Here is an 18630-nt window from a genome sequence, read left to right on the forward strand (position 1 = left end):
CAAGATTGAATGACCGTGACCTTCGATCCCTCAAAAACTGACATCAATCTCTAAAGGATATCCCCACATGGGCTCAGGAACACTTCAGAAAACCACTGTCACTAAATACAGTTCGTCGCTACATCTGTAAGTGCAAGTTAAAGCTCTACTATGCAAAGCGAAAGCCATTTATCAACAACACCCAGGAAAGCCACCGGCTTCTCTGGGCCCGAGATCAACTAAGATGCAAAGTGGAAAAGTGTTCGGTGGTCTGACGAGTCCACATTTCAAATTGTTTTTGGAAATATTCGACATCGTGTCATCCGGACCAAAGGAGAAGCAAACCATCCAGACTGTTATCGACGCAAAGTTCAAAAGCCAGCATCTGTTTAGGTATTGGGGTGCATTAGTGCCCAAGGCATGGGTAACTTACACATCTGTGAAGGCACCATTAATGCTGAAAGGTACATACAGGTTTTGGAAAAACATATGCTGCCATCTAAGCGCCGTCTTTTTCATGGACGCCCCTGCTTATTTCAACAAGACAATGCCAAGCCACATTCAGCACGTGTTACAACAGAGTGGCTTCGTAAAAAAAGAGTGCAAGTACTTTCCTGGCCCGCCTGCTGTCCAGACCTGTCTCCCATGGAAAATGTGTGACGCATTATGAAGCCTAAAACACGACAGCGGAGACTCCAAATTGTTGAACGACTGAAGCTCTACATAAAACAAGAATGGGAAAGAATTCCACTTTCAAAGCTTCAACAATTAGTTTCCTCAGTTCCCAAATGTTTATTGAGTGTTGTTAAAAGAAAAGATGATGTGACACAGTGGTGAACATGCCCAACTACTTTGGCACGTGTTGCAGCCATGAAATCCTAAGTTAATTATTATTTGAAGAAAAAAAATAAAGTTTATGAGTTTGAACATCAAATATATTGTCTTTGTAGTGCATTCAACTGAATATGGGTTGAAAATGATTTGCATATCATTGTATTCCGTTTATATTTACATCTAATACAATTTCCCAACTCATATGGAAACGGGGTTTGTATATGTACAAACACACCTACACTTAAACACACATATACACACACACATAAACAAACTACACACACACATACATATTTATATACACACGCATACACACGTGTACACACACATTTATACAAACTACATACACAAAACAATACATCAGTAAAGCAGCTAAACAGACTTCACACATCCAGCAGTAGTCTATGTTAACAGCTCATTAGTGTGTGTGTGTGTGTGTGTGTGTGTGTGTGTGTGTGTGTGTGTGTGTGTGTGGCTCCAGGCATCTTCTGCTCTGTTTTGGACATCTGTACTCCAGCATAAGACAACCTCGTCCTACTCATAGGCTCACTTATGTAACCGATAACAGTTTTTTGTGTGTGTGTGTGTGTGTGTGTGTGTTCTTGTATTTCTACTCTTCTTGAGACACCAAGAAGGGAAAGTAGTTTCCATATAGAGGAGGTGTGAACAAGTGATGACATAAATCATGGACCCAATACAGAAAAGCATTGCATCTAATAGAGAATGTCTCATTTGCACACCTGGTGGTGAAATCTATCAAAATGAGGGTGGTCCCAAAAAGGAGGGACTTGACTTGACTGTGTCGCTTTTAAAAGTGTTCCCCCTCTGGTCAACATATGAAATAACAAGTGGGTGTAAGAAATTGAAATATGACCCTTTTGGCCAAAATTAAATAAATGAATAAATATAGAGAGGCATACTGTAATAACTTGAAGTAAATATTGAAGATTAAAAAGCAATAACACACAAAAAATTCAAAACATTTTTTCTCACAATGTGTCAACTTTTTTCTCATATTCTTTCTGTTTTGCAATGTTTTCTCGTAAACGTATTACTTTTAAATGCAAAATGGTGACATTTGTAATATAGAATTCCGAAATGTATCACAATACTGCCAATTTTTTTTGTTCTTGTAAAACACTGACATTTTTTGGAGTAAAGTTAGGACTTTTGTCATAATTTTGCAAAGTAAAATTCCGATTATTATTATATACTAGCCAAAATGTTAAAATGTTCTTATAAAATTGTGACTCTGCTCGGGTTAAATTACGACTCTTTCCATAAAATTGCCAACATTTTAAGCTTTTCTTGTAAAATTGCAATTGTTATTGAGTACATTACCAACTTTTATCATAATATTGGACACATTTTCAGTTTTTTTGGAACATTTTGACTTGCGTTGGGTAAAATGACAACTTTTATCATAATACTGACAAAATTATAAGTTTTTCTTGTGAAATTGTAACCTTTTTCTTGTGAAATTCCAAATCCTTTTTCACCACACGCTTTCTATATTTGCATAGTGTGTATATATTATTAATGTTGTAAATACAAATATTTATATATCTAGAAAGGCTGGTCCTAAAGAAGCATTTTTCCCAGGTCTCAAGAAGGTAAGAAATACAAGAATGTGTGTGTGTGTGTGTGTGTGTGTGTGTGTGTGTGTGTGTGTGTGTGTGTGTGTGTGTGTGTGTGTGTGTGCTGCTGGTGCACTTCCATCACTCGGCCGTGCACCAGCTGGGCTGCCATGTTGGTAGCGACAGATGCTAATATGACAACAATCAAAACTAACGAGTACAAACGGAAACGTTGGCCTTTTGAATAAGGAAAAAGGTGCATTTTTAGCTTGAGTAGCAGCAGTTGTACTTAGTGACAGCCTGCCAGCAGGGGGCTTGTGCTCCAAAGATGGTTTGTGAAATATCCTTTGTGTGCTCGCACCCTCAGGTGGTTTGCAGGCCGCGTGTCTCGAGGCGTGGCGGAGACTCGACTGAGACACAGAGAGTGTGGAGCCTTCCTGGTGCGAGAGAGTGAGAGTGCACCTGGGGAGTTCTCCATGTCCGTCAGGTGAGGACAATATTCATACCTCTTCCTCTCACTTTCTCTCTTCACGATGCTTGGAAAACAAACTTATGTCCATCTGTAGCTGTGAGCTAATGTTACTACGCCCCCTAGTGTTGGGGAGGCTCATGACTCAAATTCACAACTTAAAACCATGACAAAAATAATACTTCAAATACTCCCAAGTTGAGGTAATAATGTAGTCGCGATGTAATGATGTCAACATTTCTTCTCATGATTATTGTCACCAAAATGATCAAGGTTATATTTAGTATCGCAATATTGTGTAGTGTGCTCAAAAATACTCTTAAACACACTGAAATTTAGTTTAAAAAACAAAAAAACTCAAACAAATAGGTATATTGTTAGAAAAACATACCATTTAGCATGTTTTGTGTTTGTTATGCTTGTCTGACACACACACACACACATATATATACATACTAGAGATGCGCAGTTTGCGGTCTCATCCGCGGAGTCCGCGGATAAACCACGGGTCGAGCGGGTGACATGACGAAAAATTAGATTTTAAATAGATCCGGGCGGGTGGCGGTTGAACCATTCGGAAATATTTGATATACATGGTTCAGGGATCTGCAACCTTTACCACTCAAAGGGCCATATTGACCCGTGTCACAAAGTAAAGATGACAATAGGAGACACAAACATTCTCGCGAATATCTGCTGGCGGTCACCCAGTCAACAAGAATTAGGGCGTGCTATAACAAGAATGACAAACACATTTCGAGAGAACATCCTCACAGTAACACAACATAAACGCAACACAACAAATACCCATAATCCTTTGCATCCATGACTCTTCCTGACTATATTATGCACCCCGGTAGCACCAAACCTCTCCCCCCCCTCCCCGTGCGTCGGTAAGGTGGGCGGGGTTGAGGGCGCGTGGGTGTAAAATATATTCAGGAATAGTCATGGATGCAAAGGATCCTGGGTATTTGTTGTGTTGCGTTTATGGTGTGTTACTGTGAGGATGTTCTCCCGAAATGTGTTTGTCATTCTTATTTGGTGTGGCTTCACAGTGTGGCGCATATTAGTAAGAGTGTTAAAACAGTTTGTACATGTTGTTGAAGGTGTCAAAGGCAATGGCTTCATAGCACGCCCTTATTCTCGTCACCTGGATAAGCACAAGCAATCAGTTGCGAGAATGTTTGCGGCTCCCACTGTCTTCTATACTCTGTGAAACGGGTCAAATTAGATCTATGAAAGATAAAGGCTGCCGACCCCTGATATATAACAACGGGCGGGTGGCGGGCGGTTGCGGTGTTGATAAAATGTTGGTTCAGGTGGATGACGACTTTAGTGATGCAGTTGCGGATGATATAATTGCCTATCCGCGCATCTCTAATACATACATATACCCATATTTACATACATACATACATACATACATTTTCTTCCGCTTATTCCCTTTTGGGATTGCGGGGGGCGCTGGTGCCTATCACAGCTACAATCGGGCGGAAGGCGGAGTACACCCTGGACAAGTCATCACCTCATCGCAGGGCCAACATATATACATACAGACATACATATATACACATACATATAAATACATACATACATATAAATAAATACATACATACATACATAGACATATATATCTACAGTCGTGGTCATAAGTTTAAATACACTTGTAAAGAACATAATGTCATGGCTGTCTTGAGTTTCCAATAATTTCTACAACTCTTATTTTTTTGTGATAGAGTGATTGGAGCACATACTTGTTGGTCACAAAGAAACATTCATGAAGTTTGGTTCTTTTATGAATTTATTATGGGTCTTCTGAAAATGTGACCAAATCTACTGGGTCAAAAGTATACATACAGCAATGTTAATATTTGCTTACATGTCCCTTGGCAAGTTTCACTGCAAAAAAGTTCTTTTGGTAGCCATCTACAAGCTTCTGCTTGAAATTTTCAGCACTCCTCTTGACAAATTGGTGCAGTTCAGCTAAATGTGTTGGTTTTCTGACACGGACTTGTTTCTTTAGCATTGTCCACGTTTAAATCAGGACTTTGGGAAGGCCATTCTAAAACCTTCATTTTAGCCTGATTTAGCCATTCCTTCACCACTTTTGACGTGTGTTTGGGGTCATTGTGCTGTTGGAACACCCAACTGCGCCCAAGACCCAACCTCCGGACTGATGATTTTAGGTTGTCCTGAAGAATTTGGAGGTAATCTTCCTTTTGTATTGTCCCATTTACTCTCTGTAAAGCACCAGTTCCATTGGCAGCAAAACAGGCCCAGAGCATAATAATACCACCACCATGTTTGACGGTAGGATGGTGTTCCTGGGATTAAAGGCCTCACCCTTTCTCCTCCAAACATATTGCTGGGTATTGTGGCCAAACAGCTCAATCTTTGTTTCATCTGACCACAGAACTTTCCTCCAGAAGGTCGTATCTTTGTCCATGTAGACAAGCCTTAAGGTGTCGCTTCTGGAGCAAGGGCTTCCTTCTTGCATGGTAGCCTCTCAGTCCATGGCGATGCAAAACACGCCTGACTGTGGACAATGGCACCTGTGTTCCAGCAACTTCCAATTCATTGCAGACCTGCTTTTTGGTGGTTTTCTGTTGACTCTTGATCATCCTGACCAATTTTCTCTCAGCAGCAGAGGATAGCATGGATTTTCTTCCTGATCGTGGCAGTGACAAAACTGTGCCATGCACTTTATACTTACCAACAATTGTCTGCATAGTTGCTCTTCTGGGACCTTAAGCTGAAATGGCTCGAAGGGACTTTCCTGACTTGTTCAAGTCAGAGATTTGTTTTTTAAAGATCTGTGCTGTGTTCCTTTGTCTTTCCCATTGTCGTGTTTGTAACAAAGTCTAATGACTGCATCACATGAGCCCTATTCAAATGGCCTCAGAGAAGTTAACAGGTGTCGTCATAATCACTCACAAAGTTAAGAGGCCATGCCATGTAACTAATTTAATTTGATTGTAACTTTTCTACATCACCAAAATTAATAATGTATGTTGCTGTATGTATACTTTTGACCCAGCAGATTGGTCACATTTTCAGTAGACCCATAATAAATTCATAAAAGAATCAAACTTTGTGAATGTTTTTTGAGACAAACAAGTATGTGCTCCAATCACTCATTCACAATAAAATAAGAGTTGTAGAAATGATTGGAAACTCAAGACAGCCATGACATTATGTCCTTTACAAGTGTATGTAAACTTGACCAAGATTATATATATATATAAATATATGTGTATATACATTCTTACATGTATACATATACACATACATACATACTTACATACATACATATACGTACAGTATATACTATATACATATACTGTATATACACATATACACATACATACCTACATATATACATACATACAGTATATTATACATACATAGACATACAGTGGGGCAAAAAAGTATTTAGTCAGGCACCGATTGTGCAAGTTCTCCCACTTAAAATGATGACAGAGGTCTGTAATTTTCATCATAGGTACACTTAAACTCCTCTAAGAGACAGAATGTGAAACAAAATCCAGGAATTCAGATTGTAGGAATTTTAAATAATTTATTTGTAAATTATGGTGGAAAATAAGTATTTGGTCAACCATTCAAAGCTCTCACAGATGGAAGGAGGTTTTGGCTCAAAATGTCACAATACATGGCCCCATTCATTATTTCCTTAACACGGATCAATCGTCCTAGATAGATAGATAGATAGTACTTTATTGTCCCCTTAGCAGAAAAACAGCCCCAAAGCATGTTTCCACCCCCATGCTTCACAGTAGGTATGGTGTTCTTGGGATGCAACTCAGTATTCTTCTTCCTCCAAACACGACCAGTTGAGTTTATACCAAAATGGATACATGGATGATACAGCAGAGGATTGGGAGAATGTCATGTGGTCAGATGAAACCAAAATAGAACTTTTTGGTATAAACTCAACTCGTCGTATTTGGAGGAAGAAGAATACTGAGTTGCATCCCAAGAAGACCATACCTACTGTCAGAGGTGTGGACTCGAGTCACATGACTTGGACTCGAGTCAGACTCGAGTCATGAATTTGATGACTTTAGACTCGACTTGACAAAATGTAAAAAGACTTGCAACTTGACTTAGACTTTAACATCAATGACTTGTGACTTGACTTGGACTTGAGCCTTTTGACTTGACATGACTTGCTACTTTCCCCAAAACCCAACAATTAAAAAGTTATTCTTCCATTGTGTCCGCGTGTTTGTCAACATGTGTGCGATGACAGTGTGTGTGCTACCTGTCAGTACAACAGCCAATCAAATTACAGCCAATCAAATTACATCCACGTCAGTTTCGTCACACAGTATTCATCCAATCAAATTGCAGGAAAACCAACACAGAAGAGCTCTTAAACAAAGCGCCAGTGAGGAAAAGTTATGCCAAAAATAGTTTTGTTCGGGTATTAAAACAACGACTTGGTCAACAAATAACGAATTACCGTATGCAAACATGCGGTTGGAATATTACAGACGGAGACGCAACAACTTCCAACTTCGTTCGACATTTGAAGTTGCACAAAGACGGGTAAGTTTTGGATGTAAACTAACGTTTATTGGCTGAGTAACGTAACTTTTATTTGCTGTGTAGTTAAATCAGTGAGACTGTAACCTCACTGCTAACGTTAGAACAATAGACATCTTATAAGTAGACGCAGCATCGACCACTACTGGCGCTGACGAGACGAGACGCGGGGTCGCCATCTTGGAGTGGTGATCCACTCCACTCTGCAATTCTTTTGGCAGGAGCAATGAACTGTCAGCGCATTTTATCTCACTGAATACCACTTATATTCACACGCTTTTTTGTCATACGTGTAACTATGATAAAGGACACATGTTTTGGCGTGTTCATGGTTTGCTTAACAATAATAGAATATTCTTATATGCTATAAGTGACCAGACGTCCAAGATCAAAACTGGGAATAATAATCCCAGAGAAGGGGAAAAAACGGTCAGCTATTTTTAAATTGAAGAAACAATATGATTAGGTTATATATACATGTGTATATCCTACATTAACAATGTATGAATATAGCAGATATCTATATATCTTACGGACCTATAGACTTTATCTCTGTTGCTGCAACAGCAGATAGTTTTTTTTGTCTTGACACTTTGTATTGATATTTTCTATTACATTCTTCCCGTAAACGATCATGTTTACAGTGATTGTTTTATATGTATTTTTTATATATGTTGCATTGGATAAAAGTGTCTGCCAAATACTTAAACATATATAAACACTTGAAAGTCATTATATCAGCTAAAGCCATCAATCTGTTTCACTGGATTCAGAATAAAACCAAATTCTGTCTTACCCAACAAAGTTAGTATTTGAATATTGTTACTTGAAGACTTATTCCTGGTTACAGTTATACTGTTAAGAAAGTATTGTCTTATACTTTGCCTAAAATGATGAATGCATCATAATCAGTGGTGGCTGATGAATTTTGTTTTAGGTGTGGCTGAAAGTTTGCAAACCAAATACTTGTAGGGGCGTCATCCTCCCCCAGAAGATTTCTTTGTGATTTTCAATACAAATATTGAAGATCTTTGCTCCTTCACAACTCTGTGATAATATTGTTTTCACAAAATACAACCAATAGTATTTTAATGTTAAATCTTACTTGTGAAAAGTAATCCCCCGGTTCCAATTTTCAACAGTCCACTCATTTAAGCAGGAAAATGCTGAACACCAGCCCACCATCTTTGTTTTCTACCTCTCAACTGTCAGTTTAGGCTGCTCTCCAGCTCCTCATCACCACTTCAAGATGGTGGCCAAATTGCTCGCGTCACAGCAGCCAATGCTGGGTTTACTTACAGTATAATATGTCTATGGTTATAACGTCATTGCAAACATGACAATCTGTTGCGTCCACTGCAGTTCGCTACATTATTCATACTTTTTGTCAAGTGATTTTTTTTTTAAGCAGAGCTGCATGAGGTACCTACACATAATGTTACGTTAGTGAATGTATCACACACAATAACGTAACGTTAGACGGCGGTCAGGAGCACCACGTATTTTAGCCACCTACAAAAAGACAAACATAATCAAATAAAGGTCAGTTAAAATGTATACTATATTAAGAATATGTGTACAAATTCAATAGGGCCTTGACATCTAACAAGTACAACTCTGTTCATTGTTATGTTCATGTATTTATGGTTTTCATGTGTACGCACACTTTAAAACACATACAGTTTGAAATGAGATAAGGTAAAAACAGGATGGAAACTGCTGTGGAACTAGTTCCAATGCAATATGCCATGGAAATACAATGTTAACACTTTTGTGCAAATAATTACAGTTGCACTTTTTTTTTCAAATTTGTTTATTCTGTAAAGGAATGAGTTACATGTTTAAAATAACTGGTTAATAGTGCTATTATGAAGTGCAATGTCAGCACTATTTTCTTTTATAATAAATACATACAACGTTTTAAAAGCATACACAAACAGTGTAAATATATTAGTCTGTGGTTAAAAGGACTTGAAATGACTTGAAACTCAAAATGCAGGACTTGGGACTTGACTTGAGACTTTTCAGTTTTGACTTGGACTTGACTCGAGATTTGCCTGTCTTGACTCGAGACTTGACTCGGACTTGAGGGCAAAGACTTGAGACTTACTTGTGACTTGCAAAACAATGACTTGGTCCCACCTCTGCCTACTGTGAAGCATGGGGTGGAAACATCATGCTTTGGGGCTGTTTTTCTGCTAAGGGTACAGGACGATTGATCCGTGTTAAGGACAGAATAAATGGGGCCATGTATCGTGAGATTTTGAGCCAAAACCTCCTTCCATCAGTGAGAGCTTTGAATGGTTGACCAAATACTGATTTTCCACCATCATTTACAAAAAAATTATTTAAAATTCCTACAATGTGAATTCCTGGATTTTTTTTCACATTCTGTCTCTCACAGTTGAAGTGTACCTATGATGAAAATTACAGACCTCTGTCATCATTTTAAGTGGGAGAACTTGCACAATCGGTGGCTGACTAAATACTTTTTTGCCCCACTGTATATATGTATACATACATAACTACATAAACATGCATACGTCAAAATATTAATACATTCATATATATTCATATATACATATATAATCCCAGCTAGCGCTTAGCGGCTCGAGTTGTTAGGTATTGATTAGCTACGCTCGTTGCCACCTAGAAATGACTGGCCCTAGCTGGCAGCTGGCAATTATCAAGCTTGAGGCCATGTAGCGATTAGTGGCCTGAGCTGGGAGCTAGCGATTAGCAAGCCGGTGTCCGGCTTGCATTAGCGTGCTGGATGCCAGCTCACACATTCACGTCCCTATTTCGCTTACTAACGATTAGCGGCCCTTCCTTGCTGCCAACTGGCGATCAGCAAGCTAGTGGCCAGTTAGCGATTAGCAAGCTAGTTTCACCAATTAATAACTCTTCAAGTTAAAAGTCACACTTCAGCAAATTGTGAAGAAACATGAATTAGGAAATATTTGAGTTTTTAAAGGTAGACTACATTCTTGCATGGATCATCTCAGACGCACACGTCATATTGTGCATCTTTTTCACGTGAATTCCCAGGTGCATGATGGGAGTGTCAGACGCAGGGGTAGTGAGGAAGGTTGCGAGACGCAGCCTCAGAAGCAGGAAGCCTCTGGTCTGATGTGAGACAATCTGGCACACCAGCAGGTCTCTAGGAGCTGACAGTCGAGGATGATTGTGGGGTGGAGGAGAGAAATTTCAAGTGTGAAGTCAAAAGTTGGAAAGGAAAGAGAAGTTCCTGGCAAAGAGGGGACTTTTTGATCCACTTCTAGCATCTCCCTGCTGGGGGGATGGTCCATAAAGTGGGTCAGGTGTAGGTGTGTGTGTGTGTGTGTGTGTGTGTGTGTGTGTGTGTGTGTGTGTGTGTGTGTGTGTGTGTGCGTGCGTGCGTGTGCGTGTGCGTGCGTGCGTGCGTGCGTGTGTGCGTGTGGTCCTGGTGGCAGTCACTCTTGACTTTGCCAAGCTTTAACATCGATCTTTAAAAACAAACGCGTTTTCACATGAGTAGTCAAGGAGACACACAAATAAAGAAGGTCAAAGTGCTGGTGAAGCAGAGAAGAAAGTGTGACCTTCAGTATGACCTTGTCGCAAAAACACAATTGTCCAAGAAGGTCGTGCCGTGCTTAGGGATCGGCCCCGTTTTGTGTGAAGAAGCACCAAAAAAACAAAGTCAATTAATAAACGACAGGGACCTGGCTTCATATGAAAGTTTAGCACACATTCATACCGAGCCCCTTCCTGCTCTGTCACTGATAGGCAGAGACGAAGTCAGCGTGCGACGTTCAGGCGCTGCTCTTGGAAGTTGGACATATTGGTTTCAATCTTCAGAGGGAGTTGAATCTTTAATAATTAATCTTTCATCCATCAATCCATTTTCTACCGCTTGTCCCTTTTGGAGTCGCGGGCCTATCTCAGCTGCATTCGGGCGGAAGGCGGGGTGCACCCTGGACAAGTTGCCAACTTATCACAGGGCCAACACAGAAAGACAGACAACATTCACACTCACATTCACACCCTAGGGCCAATTTAGTGTTGCCAATTTAGAGCAGAAATTAACGATTATTTTAGTAATCGCATGAGCTATCTGTTACTTGTTCCATTAATCGAGTAATCGGATGGAACACACTTAAAAGGGCTCAATGCATATTTTGGTAAAAATAGTTGAAATAAACAACTTTGCTTGCCCTTATTCTTTTTTTTTTTTTTAAAGCACAGCAGCAACATTAAAATTGCACTTGGAACATCCATCCATCCATTTTCTACCGCTTACTCCCTTTCGGGGTCGTGGGGGGCGCTGGTGCCTATCTCAGCTACAATCGAGCGGAAGGCTGGGTACACCCTGGAAAAGTCGCCACCTCATCGCAGGGCCAACACAGATAGACAGACAACTTTCACACTCACATTCACACACTAGGGCCAATTTAGTGTTGTGTGTATTAATCAATATGACAACTTCAATCAGTCATTTGCATTTGGTATCGGATTGATACCCAAATTTGTGGTATAATCCAAAACTGATATAAAGTATCAAACAGAGGAATACGTGATTATTACATTTGAACAGAAGTGTAGTTAGAACATGTTAAAACAGGAAGTAAGCAGATATTAACCGTAAACTAGATGAGACAAGTCCTGACGTCCAATGCTGAAGTTAAACTGAAATCCTGTCATTTTTTTAGAATAGTCCGGCTTCCTCCCACCTCCAAAGACATGCACCTGGGGATAGGTTGATTGGCAACACTAAATTGGCCCTAGTGTGTGAATGTGAGTGTGAATGTTGTCTGTCTATCTGTGTTGGCCCTGTGATGAGTTGGCGACTTGTCCAGGGTGTACTCCACCTTTCGCCTGAATGCAGCTGAGATAGGCTCCAGCACCCCCTGCGACCCCAAAAGGGACAAGCGGTAGAAAAATGGATGGATAGTTGAAGTAGAGAGCACACAATTCCCAAACAGGCTGAATATTTTGAAGTTGGAACAGTGTGAATCAGATGACAAATGTGGAAGTTGTGGACCTTTGAAGAATGTCCCATTGATTTCAATGGGAATTTCCCCCAAAATTGAGAATTTCGGGAATAGTGGGAACGTTTTTGGAAATGGTAAAAAACTTGAATGCTGGAAATGAGTTGAAACGGTTGGTGTTGAAAATTTTCAAATCAGTCGAGAAATGTTGAAGTAGGAACATGTTGAATTGAGAAATGGTGTTACGAAATTCCTGGAGTTTCGGGAAAACCGGGAGTTTTTCCAGTTCAAAAAACAAGGTTGTGTTTGTCCTGATTAAGAGGAATGTTTTGACGGTGGAACGGTTGAAGTCGTTTGAAAAATGTGGGAGGAGTAGTCGCCGGAAAAAAGGGTGGAAATAAACCAGGAATTTTGGAAAATGATGGAGTTGTTTTGAACTTGGAAAAATGGTAGTTTAAATTTCAAGTATGGTGGAATGTGTTGAAGGTGGAATGGTTTAAATCAGTTGAAACATGTGGAAATGGTGGAAGTTTAAAAAATGGCTAATTAATGTGCTAATGCTAATTAGATGCCCCGAAAAAAATGGAATTCTGAGAAGTCTGGGAATTGTTGGAATTTGACAAGGAAAAGCCCACAATTCCCAAATAGGCTGAACAGTTTGAAGTTGGATCTTTTTGAATCGGGTGAAAAATGTGGAAGGTAGAGTCCGCCAAAATCTGGAGAAAAACAAGAATAAATAGATGAATTGTGGTCTAGAAAACCATAAGATCACGGGTACAAGCGGCCGAAATGAGTTTCCTCGGCAGGGTGGCGGGGCTCTCCTTTAGAGATAGGGTGAGAAGCTACATCATCCGAGAGTAGCTGAAAGTAAAGCCGCTACTCCGACACATCGAGAGAAACCAAGATGAGGTGATTCGGGCATCTGGTCAGAATGCCACCAGAACGCCTCCCTAGGGAGGGGTTTCGGGCACGTCCAACCGGTAGGAGGCCACGGAGAAGACCCAGGACACGTTGGGAAGACTATGTCTCCCGGCTGGCCCTGGAGCACGTCGGGATCCCCCGGGAGGAGCTGGACGAAGTGGCTGGGGAGAGGGAAGTCTGGGCTTCTCTGCTTAGGCTGCTGCCCCCGCGACCCGACCTTGGATATGCAAAAGAAGATGGATGGAAAACCATATGTGTGAATGCACACAATGAACAAGTAGATAACAAAAAAAATGCCTTTATTTAACCAGGTAAAATCCCACTGAGATCAAATATCTCTTTTCCAAGTGAGACCTGGCCAAAAGCAGCAAGGTTACATTAAAAACAGTAAACAACACATAAAACATTAAAACTTGCTCACATAACACGTGTACATACAGACAAGGTAGACTGCAATCCTTTCACAGAAGCTTTAAACTCATTTGATGTAACAAGTTGAAGATTTGATTGTAGGTTATTCCAAGCCTTCGGTGCTGAAAACCTAAATGCTTTGTTGCCCAGTTCAGTCCTTACTTTGCAGACGACAAATCGCTGAACATTCATTGAACGAAGATTGTGACTTCCTTGTTTCTTTGTTGAAAGACAAGAGAGATAAGATGGAATGATACCCAGAATGTTTTTGTAGATGAACACATACCAATGATTGAGGCGTCGAGCACATAAATATGTTGTCAGGACAAGGACTATGGCAGGGTTTGTTTTCCCGAGATGCAAAGAAATTGGAGTGGACAAGACGTGAAGGTAGGGACATGATTTAATCTTACTATAAAAAAGGAAGAAAGGGTGCAAACAAAAGGCGCGCACAAGGCAGAGAACAAACTTGGCTTTGAAAACAATAAACTAGCACTTGGGCAAAAGCTATCCCGTACAAAGGCAAGACCTAGTAACTCACTTCTAGCTGATTTTGAGAAAACAAAGGAAAACCAATCTATCTTGATGCTGTCTTACAAAGATCTACAAAGTCATCAAACGTATAGATGTTTTCTTGAGCTTTCATTTTCTTGCCGATTGAGCCGTGGATTGAATCTGCTCTTATGAACGTGTGCCCTTTCTCCAGATATTTTATCACAATCTCGGGTGGGCCCCATTCTGCGTTTGCACATTGGGCAAGAGCCGTGTACAGCGTCCAGTTTTTATTTTGACCTTCACAGTTATCTGCCCAAAAGAGTATGCAAGGGGAAGAATCAAGAACAATACATTTAATGAAGGTGCTTGCAACGTCCTGGGCCAATCTTCCAAATATCCCCTCGTGCCATAATATCACATAATCAGGTTGACCGTCGGCCCCCATTCGTGCAAATGTCTCATTAAAGACAATAAGGCAACTGACAAAGAAGCTCCGATTGGTCCTTTGAGATACTAGGTTTTTCTGTTGTATCTACGCGGTTATGTGGTAGTTGCTAGGTTCTGCCATGCGCGTAACAGCTTACTTACGGAACAAATTGCAATATCGCACACACTAATGTAAAGCATATCACCTAGGAACTCCAAAATTCTTATAAGCTCAGTTTTGACCAAAATTGAGTTACTGGGTTTTGCCTTTGGACGGGAGAGCTATGGACATGAAAACGAAAACACTTACTGTGACATGAAAATAGACAAAACTCACTTAGTATTGAACTAAGGCAGCATGGGTAACATCGGTAGCAGAAGTCCAACAGAGTTAATGTCGCCGCCCGACCAACAGAAAAAGAAAGGCTTTAAATAACAGTGACATGATTGGTGACAGGTGTGCGAGTCCAAACGTGGAACAGGTGAAACTAATGGGTAACCATGGAAACAAGACTAGGGAGTGAAAAAGCAGGAACAAAAAAAGAGTCCAAAAACCAAACAGTACTTAACTTAAACAAAACATGATCCCAGACATGACAGAGTCCAGTTAACCATTGATTATAAGACACAATGGTGAGTGAGGGGAGAACAGTCGGTGATGAATCTCAGTGCCCCGTGGTACACACTATCCAACTTGTGGAGACAACCAGCAGTAGCAGTCATGTACAACACATCTCCATAGTCAAAAGCAGGTAAAAATGTTGTTTCTACCAATTTCTGTTTCACAGTAAAAGAAAAGCAAGACCTGTTTCTATTATAAAATCCCAGTAAAAGTTTCAGTTTTTTTTACAACATACTGAATGTGCTCCTTAAAACTCAAGTGGTCATCAATTAAAAAACCTAAATCTTTAAAAGAAGATACTAACACAATGAGTTATCCATTTCTTGTTAAAATGTTCTCACACAGTGCTGAACATACACTTTGTTTTCTCTACATTTAAAACCAGTTGAAGATAGCAAAGTTGTTCTTGTCCTCTGTCAAATGTATCTTGTAGATTTTTTAAAGGCCTCAGCAGGAGTGGGTCCTGTGCAGTATGACAGTATCATCAGAGTAGAAATGGATAGTTGAGTTTGGAATATTCTGTCCAAGATTATTTATGTAAATTGTAGGGGTGTATTTGTATTGAACCGTTTCAGTACGGGGGTTTCGGTTTGGTTCGGAGGTGTACCGAACGAGTTTCCACACGGACATATTAGGTAGCGCACCGCAGGTTGTGTAAACAGTGCAGAGCAAGGCACATCACAAGGCAGGCTAGCAGTGACCGGGCGAGGACAACATGCAAAAGGCAGGGCTGGAAGATCTCCCGTTTAGGAACACTTTGGCTGCGCGGTGCGATACAACAATGGAGGACGGGGAGGTTTGCCGACATTGTTCAGCAGCAGTAGGGTACCTTTCTGCCAACACGTCAAACTAGCTAACTCCTTTGAAGCATCACTACCGCATTCAAGCAGCCTCTCCTCGGCGAGTCAGGCAGGGCTGAAGCAATAACAAGTGTTTTTATTGCCGCAGATTTAAGACCATCCATCCATCCATTTTCTACCGCTTGTCCCGTTCATGGTGGCAGGGGGTTGCTGTATTGCATTAAAAACTAGATTTTGACCCACTTCTATGGTGGAAGGCCGATAAGCCCATATATCCTCTTTCTGCCAAGTTAGCCAGGCTGGGGAGGTGGGGGGGTGTTGATGAACGTGGACCCCGACTTAAACAAGTTGAAAAACTTATTGGGGTGTTTGCATTCAGTGGTCAATTGTACGGAATATGTACTGTGCAATCTACTAATACAAGTCTCAATCAATCAATCAAAAAAAAAAACTTTATATGTAGAAAGGTTTTGTTAAGAAACCATTCTGAGCCTTAGCTTATTTAGTTTTTATTTTATATATGTTGACCACATTAACCTTGGCAATGGACGCTGTGTGCATATGTATGTTATGCCATTGTTTACAAATTTTGTAAATAAATCACCCAAAAATTTATATTTTGTTGTTATCTTACTGTACCGAAAATTAACCGAACCGTGACCTCTAAACCGAGGTACGTACCGAACCGAAATTTTTGTGTACCGTTACACCCCTTGTAAATAGTGAATAATAAGGAGCCCAACACAGAACCTTGAGGGACACCCTTTTTCACTTGCAGCACGTCCAAAGAGGAACTTTCTATCTGAACAGCCTGAGTTCTACTTGTGAGATGAATAATGTTGACAAAATAATAGAATGATAAATGACACAATATGTTACTGTATATGTCAGCAGACTAATTAGGGGTCTCTATCTATTTACTGGGCTTCACGGTGGCAGAGGGGTTAGTGTGTCTGCCTCACAATACGAAGGTCCTGCAGTCCTGGGTTCAATCCCAGGCTCGGGATCTTTCTGTGTGGAGTTTGAATGTCCTCCCCGAGAATGCTTGGGTTCCCTCCGGGTACTCCGGCTTCCTCCCACTTCCAAAGACATGCACCTGGGGATAGGTTGATTGGCAACACTAAATTGGCCCTAGTGTGTGAATGTGTGTGTGAATGTTGTCTGTCTATCTGTGTTGGCCCTGCGATGAGGTGGCGACTTGTCCAGGGTGTACTCCGTCTTCCGCCCGATTGTAGCTGAGATAGGCGCCAGCACCCCCCGTGACCCCAAAAGGGAATAAACGGTAGAAAATGGATGGATGTTTGTTTACTAACTACTAAAAGACAAGTTGTCCAGTATGTTCACTATTTTATTCAAGGACAAAATTATTATTTGATCGCAATAAGAAAGAATATGTTTAATGTATCATAAGATGTTATGTTTAGATGAAGCCTATATATCAATCAATCAATCAATCAATGTTTACTTATATAGCCCTAAATCACTAGTGTCTCAAAGGGCTGCACAAACCACCACGACATCCTCGGTAGGCCCACATAAGGGCAAGGAAAACTCACACCCAGTGGGACCTCGGTGACAATAATGATCCAGTGGGACGTCTGTGACAATAATGATTATGAGAACCTTAGAGAGGAGGAAAGCAATGGATGTCGAGCGGGTCTAACATGATACTGTGAAAGTTCAATCCACAATGGATCCAACATAGTCGCGAGAGTCCAGTCCAAAGCGGGTCCAACTCAGCAGCGAGAGTCCCGTTCACAGCGGAGCCAGCAGGAAACCATCCCAAGCGGAGGCGGATCAGCAGCGCAGAGATGTCGAGGCGGATCAGCAGCGCAGAGATGTCCCCAGCCGATACACAGGCAAGCAGTACATGGCCACCGGATCGGACCGGACCCCCTCCACAGGGGAGAGTGGGACATAGAAGAAAAAGAAAAGAAACAGCAGATCAACTGGTCTAAAAAGGGAGTCTATTTAAAGGCTACAGTATACAAATGAGTTTTAAGGTGAGACTTAAATGCTTCTACTGAGGTGGCATCTCGAACTGTTACCGGGAGGGCATTCCAGAGTACTGGAGCCCGAACGGAAAACGCTCTATAGCCCGCAGACTTTTTTTGGGCTTTGGGAATCACTAACAAGCCGGAGTCCTTTGAACGCAGATTTCTTGCCGGGACATATGGTACAATACAATCGGCAAGATAGGATGGAGCTAGACCGTGTAGTACTTTATACGTAAGTAGTAAAACCTTAAAGTCACATCTTAAGTGCACAGGAAGCCAGTGCAGGTGAGCCAGTACAGGCGTAATGTGATCAAACTTTCTTGTTCTTGTCAAAAGTCTAGCAGCCGCATTTTGTACCAACTGTAATCTTTTAATGCTAGACATGGGGAGACCCGAAAATAATACGTTACAGTAGTCGAGGCGAGACGTAACAAACGCATGGATAATGATCTCAGCGTCTTTAGTGGACAGAATGGAGCGAATTTTAGCGATATTACGGAGATGAAAGAAGGCCGTTTTAGTAACGCTTTTAATGTGTGCCTCAAAGGAGAGAGTTGGGTCGAAGA

General features: G+C 40.9%; 1 protein-coding gene across 1 annotated transcript in view; it reads left to right on the forward strand.

Moving 5' to 3' along the window:
* Positions 1–18630, forward strand: part of grapa (GRB2 related adaptor protein a) — a 90327-nt gene that overhangs the window by 11524 nt on the left and 60173 nt on the right. The window contains exon 3 of the mRNA XM_061905848.1: positions 2758–2877. Within this exon, the coding sequence (XP_061761832.1) occupies positions 2758–2877 (120 nt within the window). The remainder of the gene's footprint in view (positions 1–2757; positions 2878–18630) is intronic.

Source organism: Nerophis ophidion, linkage group LG07, assembly GCF_033978795.1.
Source record: "Nerophis ophidion isolate RoL-2023_Sa linkage group LG07, RoL_Noph_v1.0, whole genome shotgun sequence".
Taxonomy (NCBI): Eukaryota; Metazoa; Chordata; class Actinopteri; order Syngnathiformes; family Syngnathidae; genus Nerophis; species Nerophis ophidion.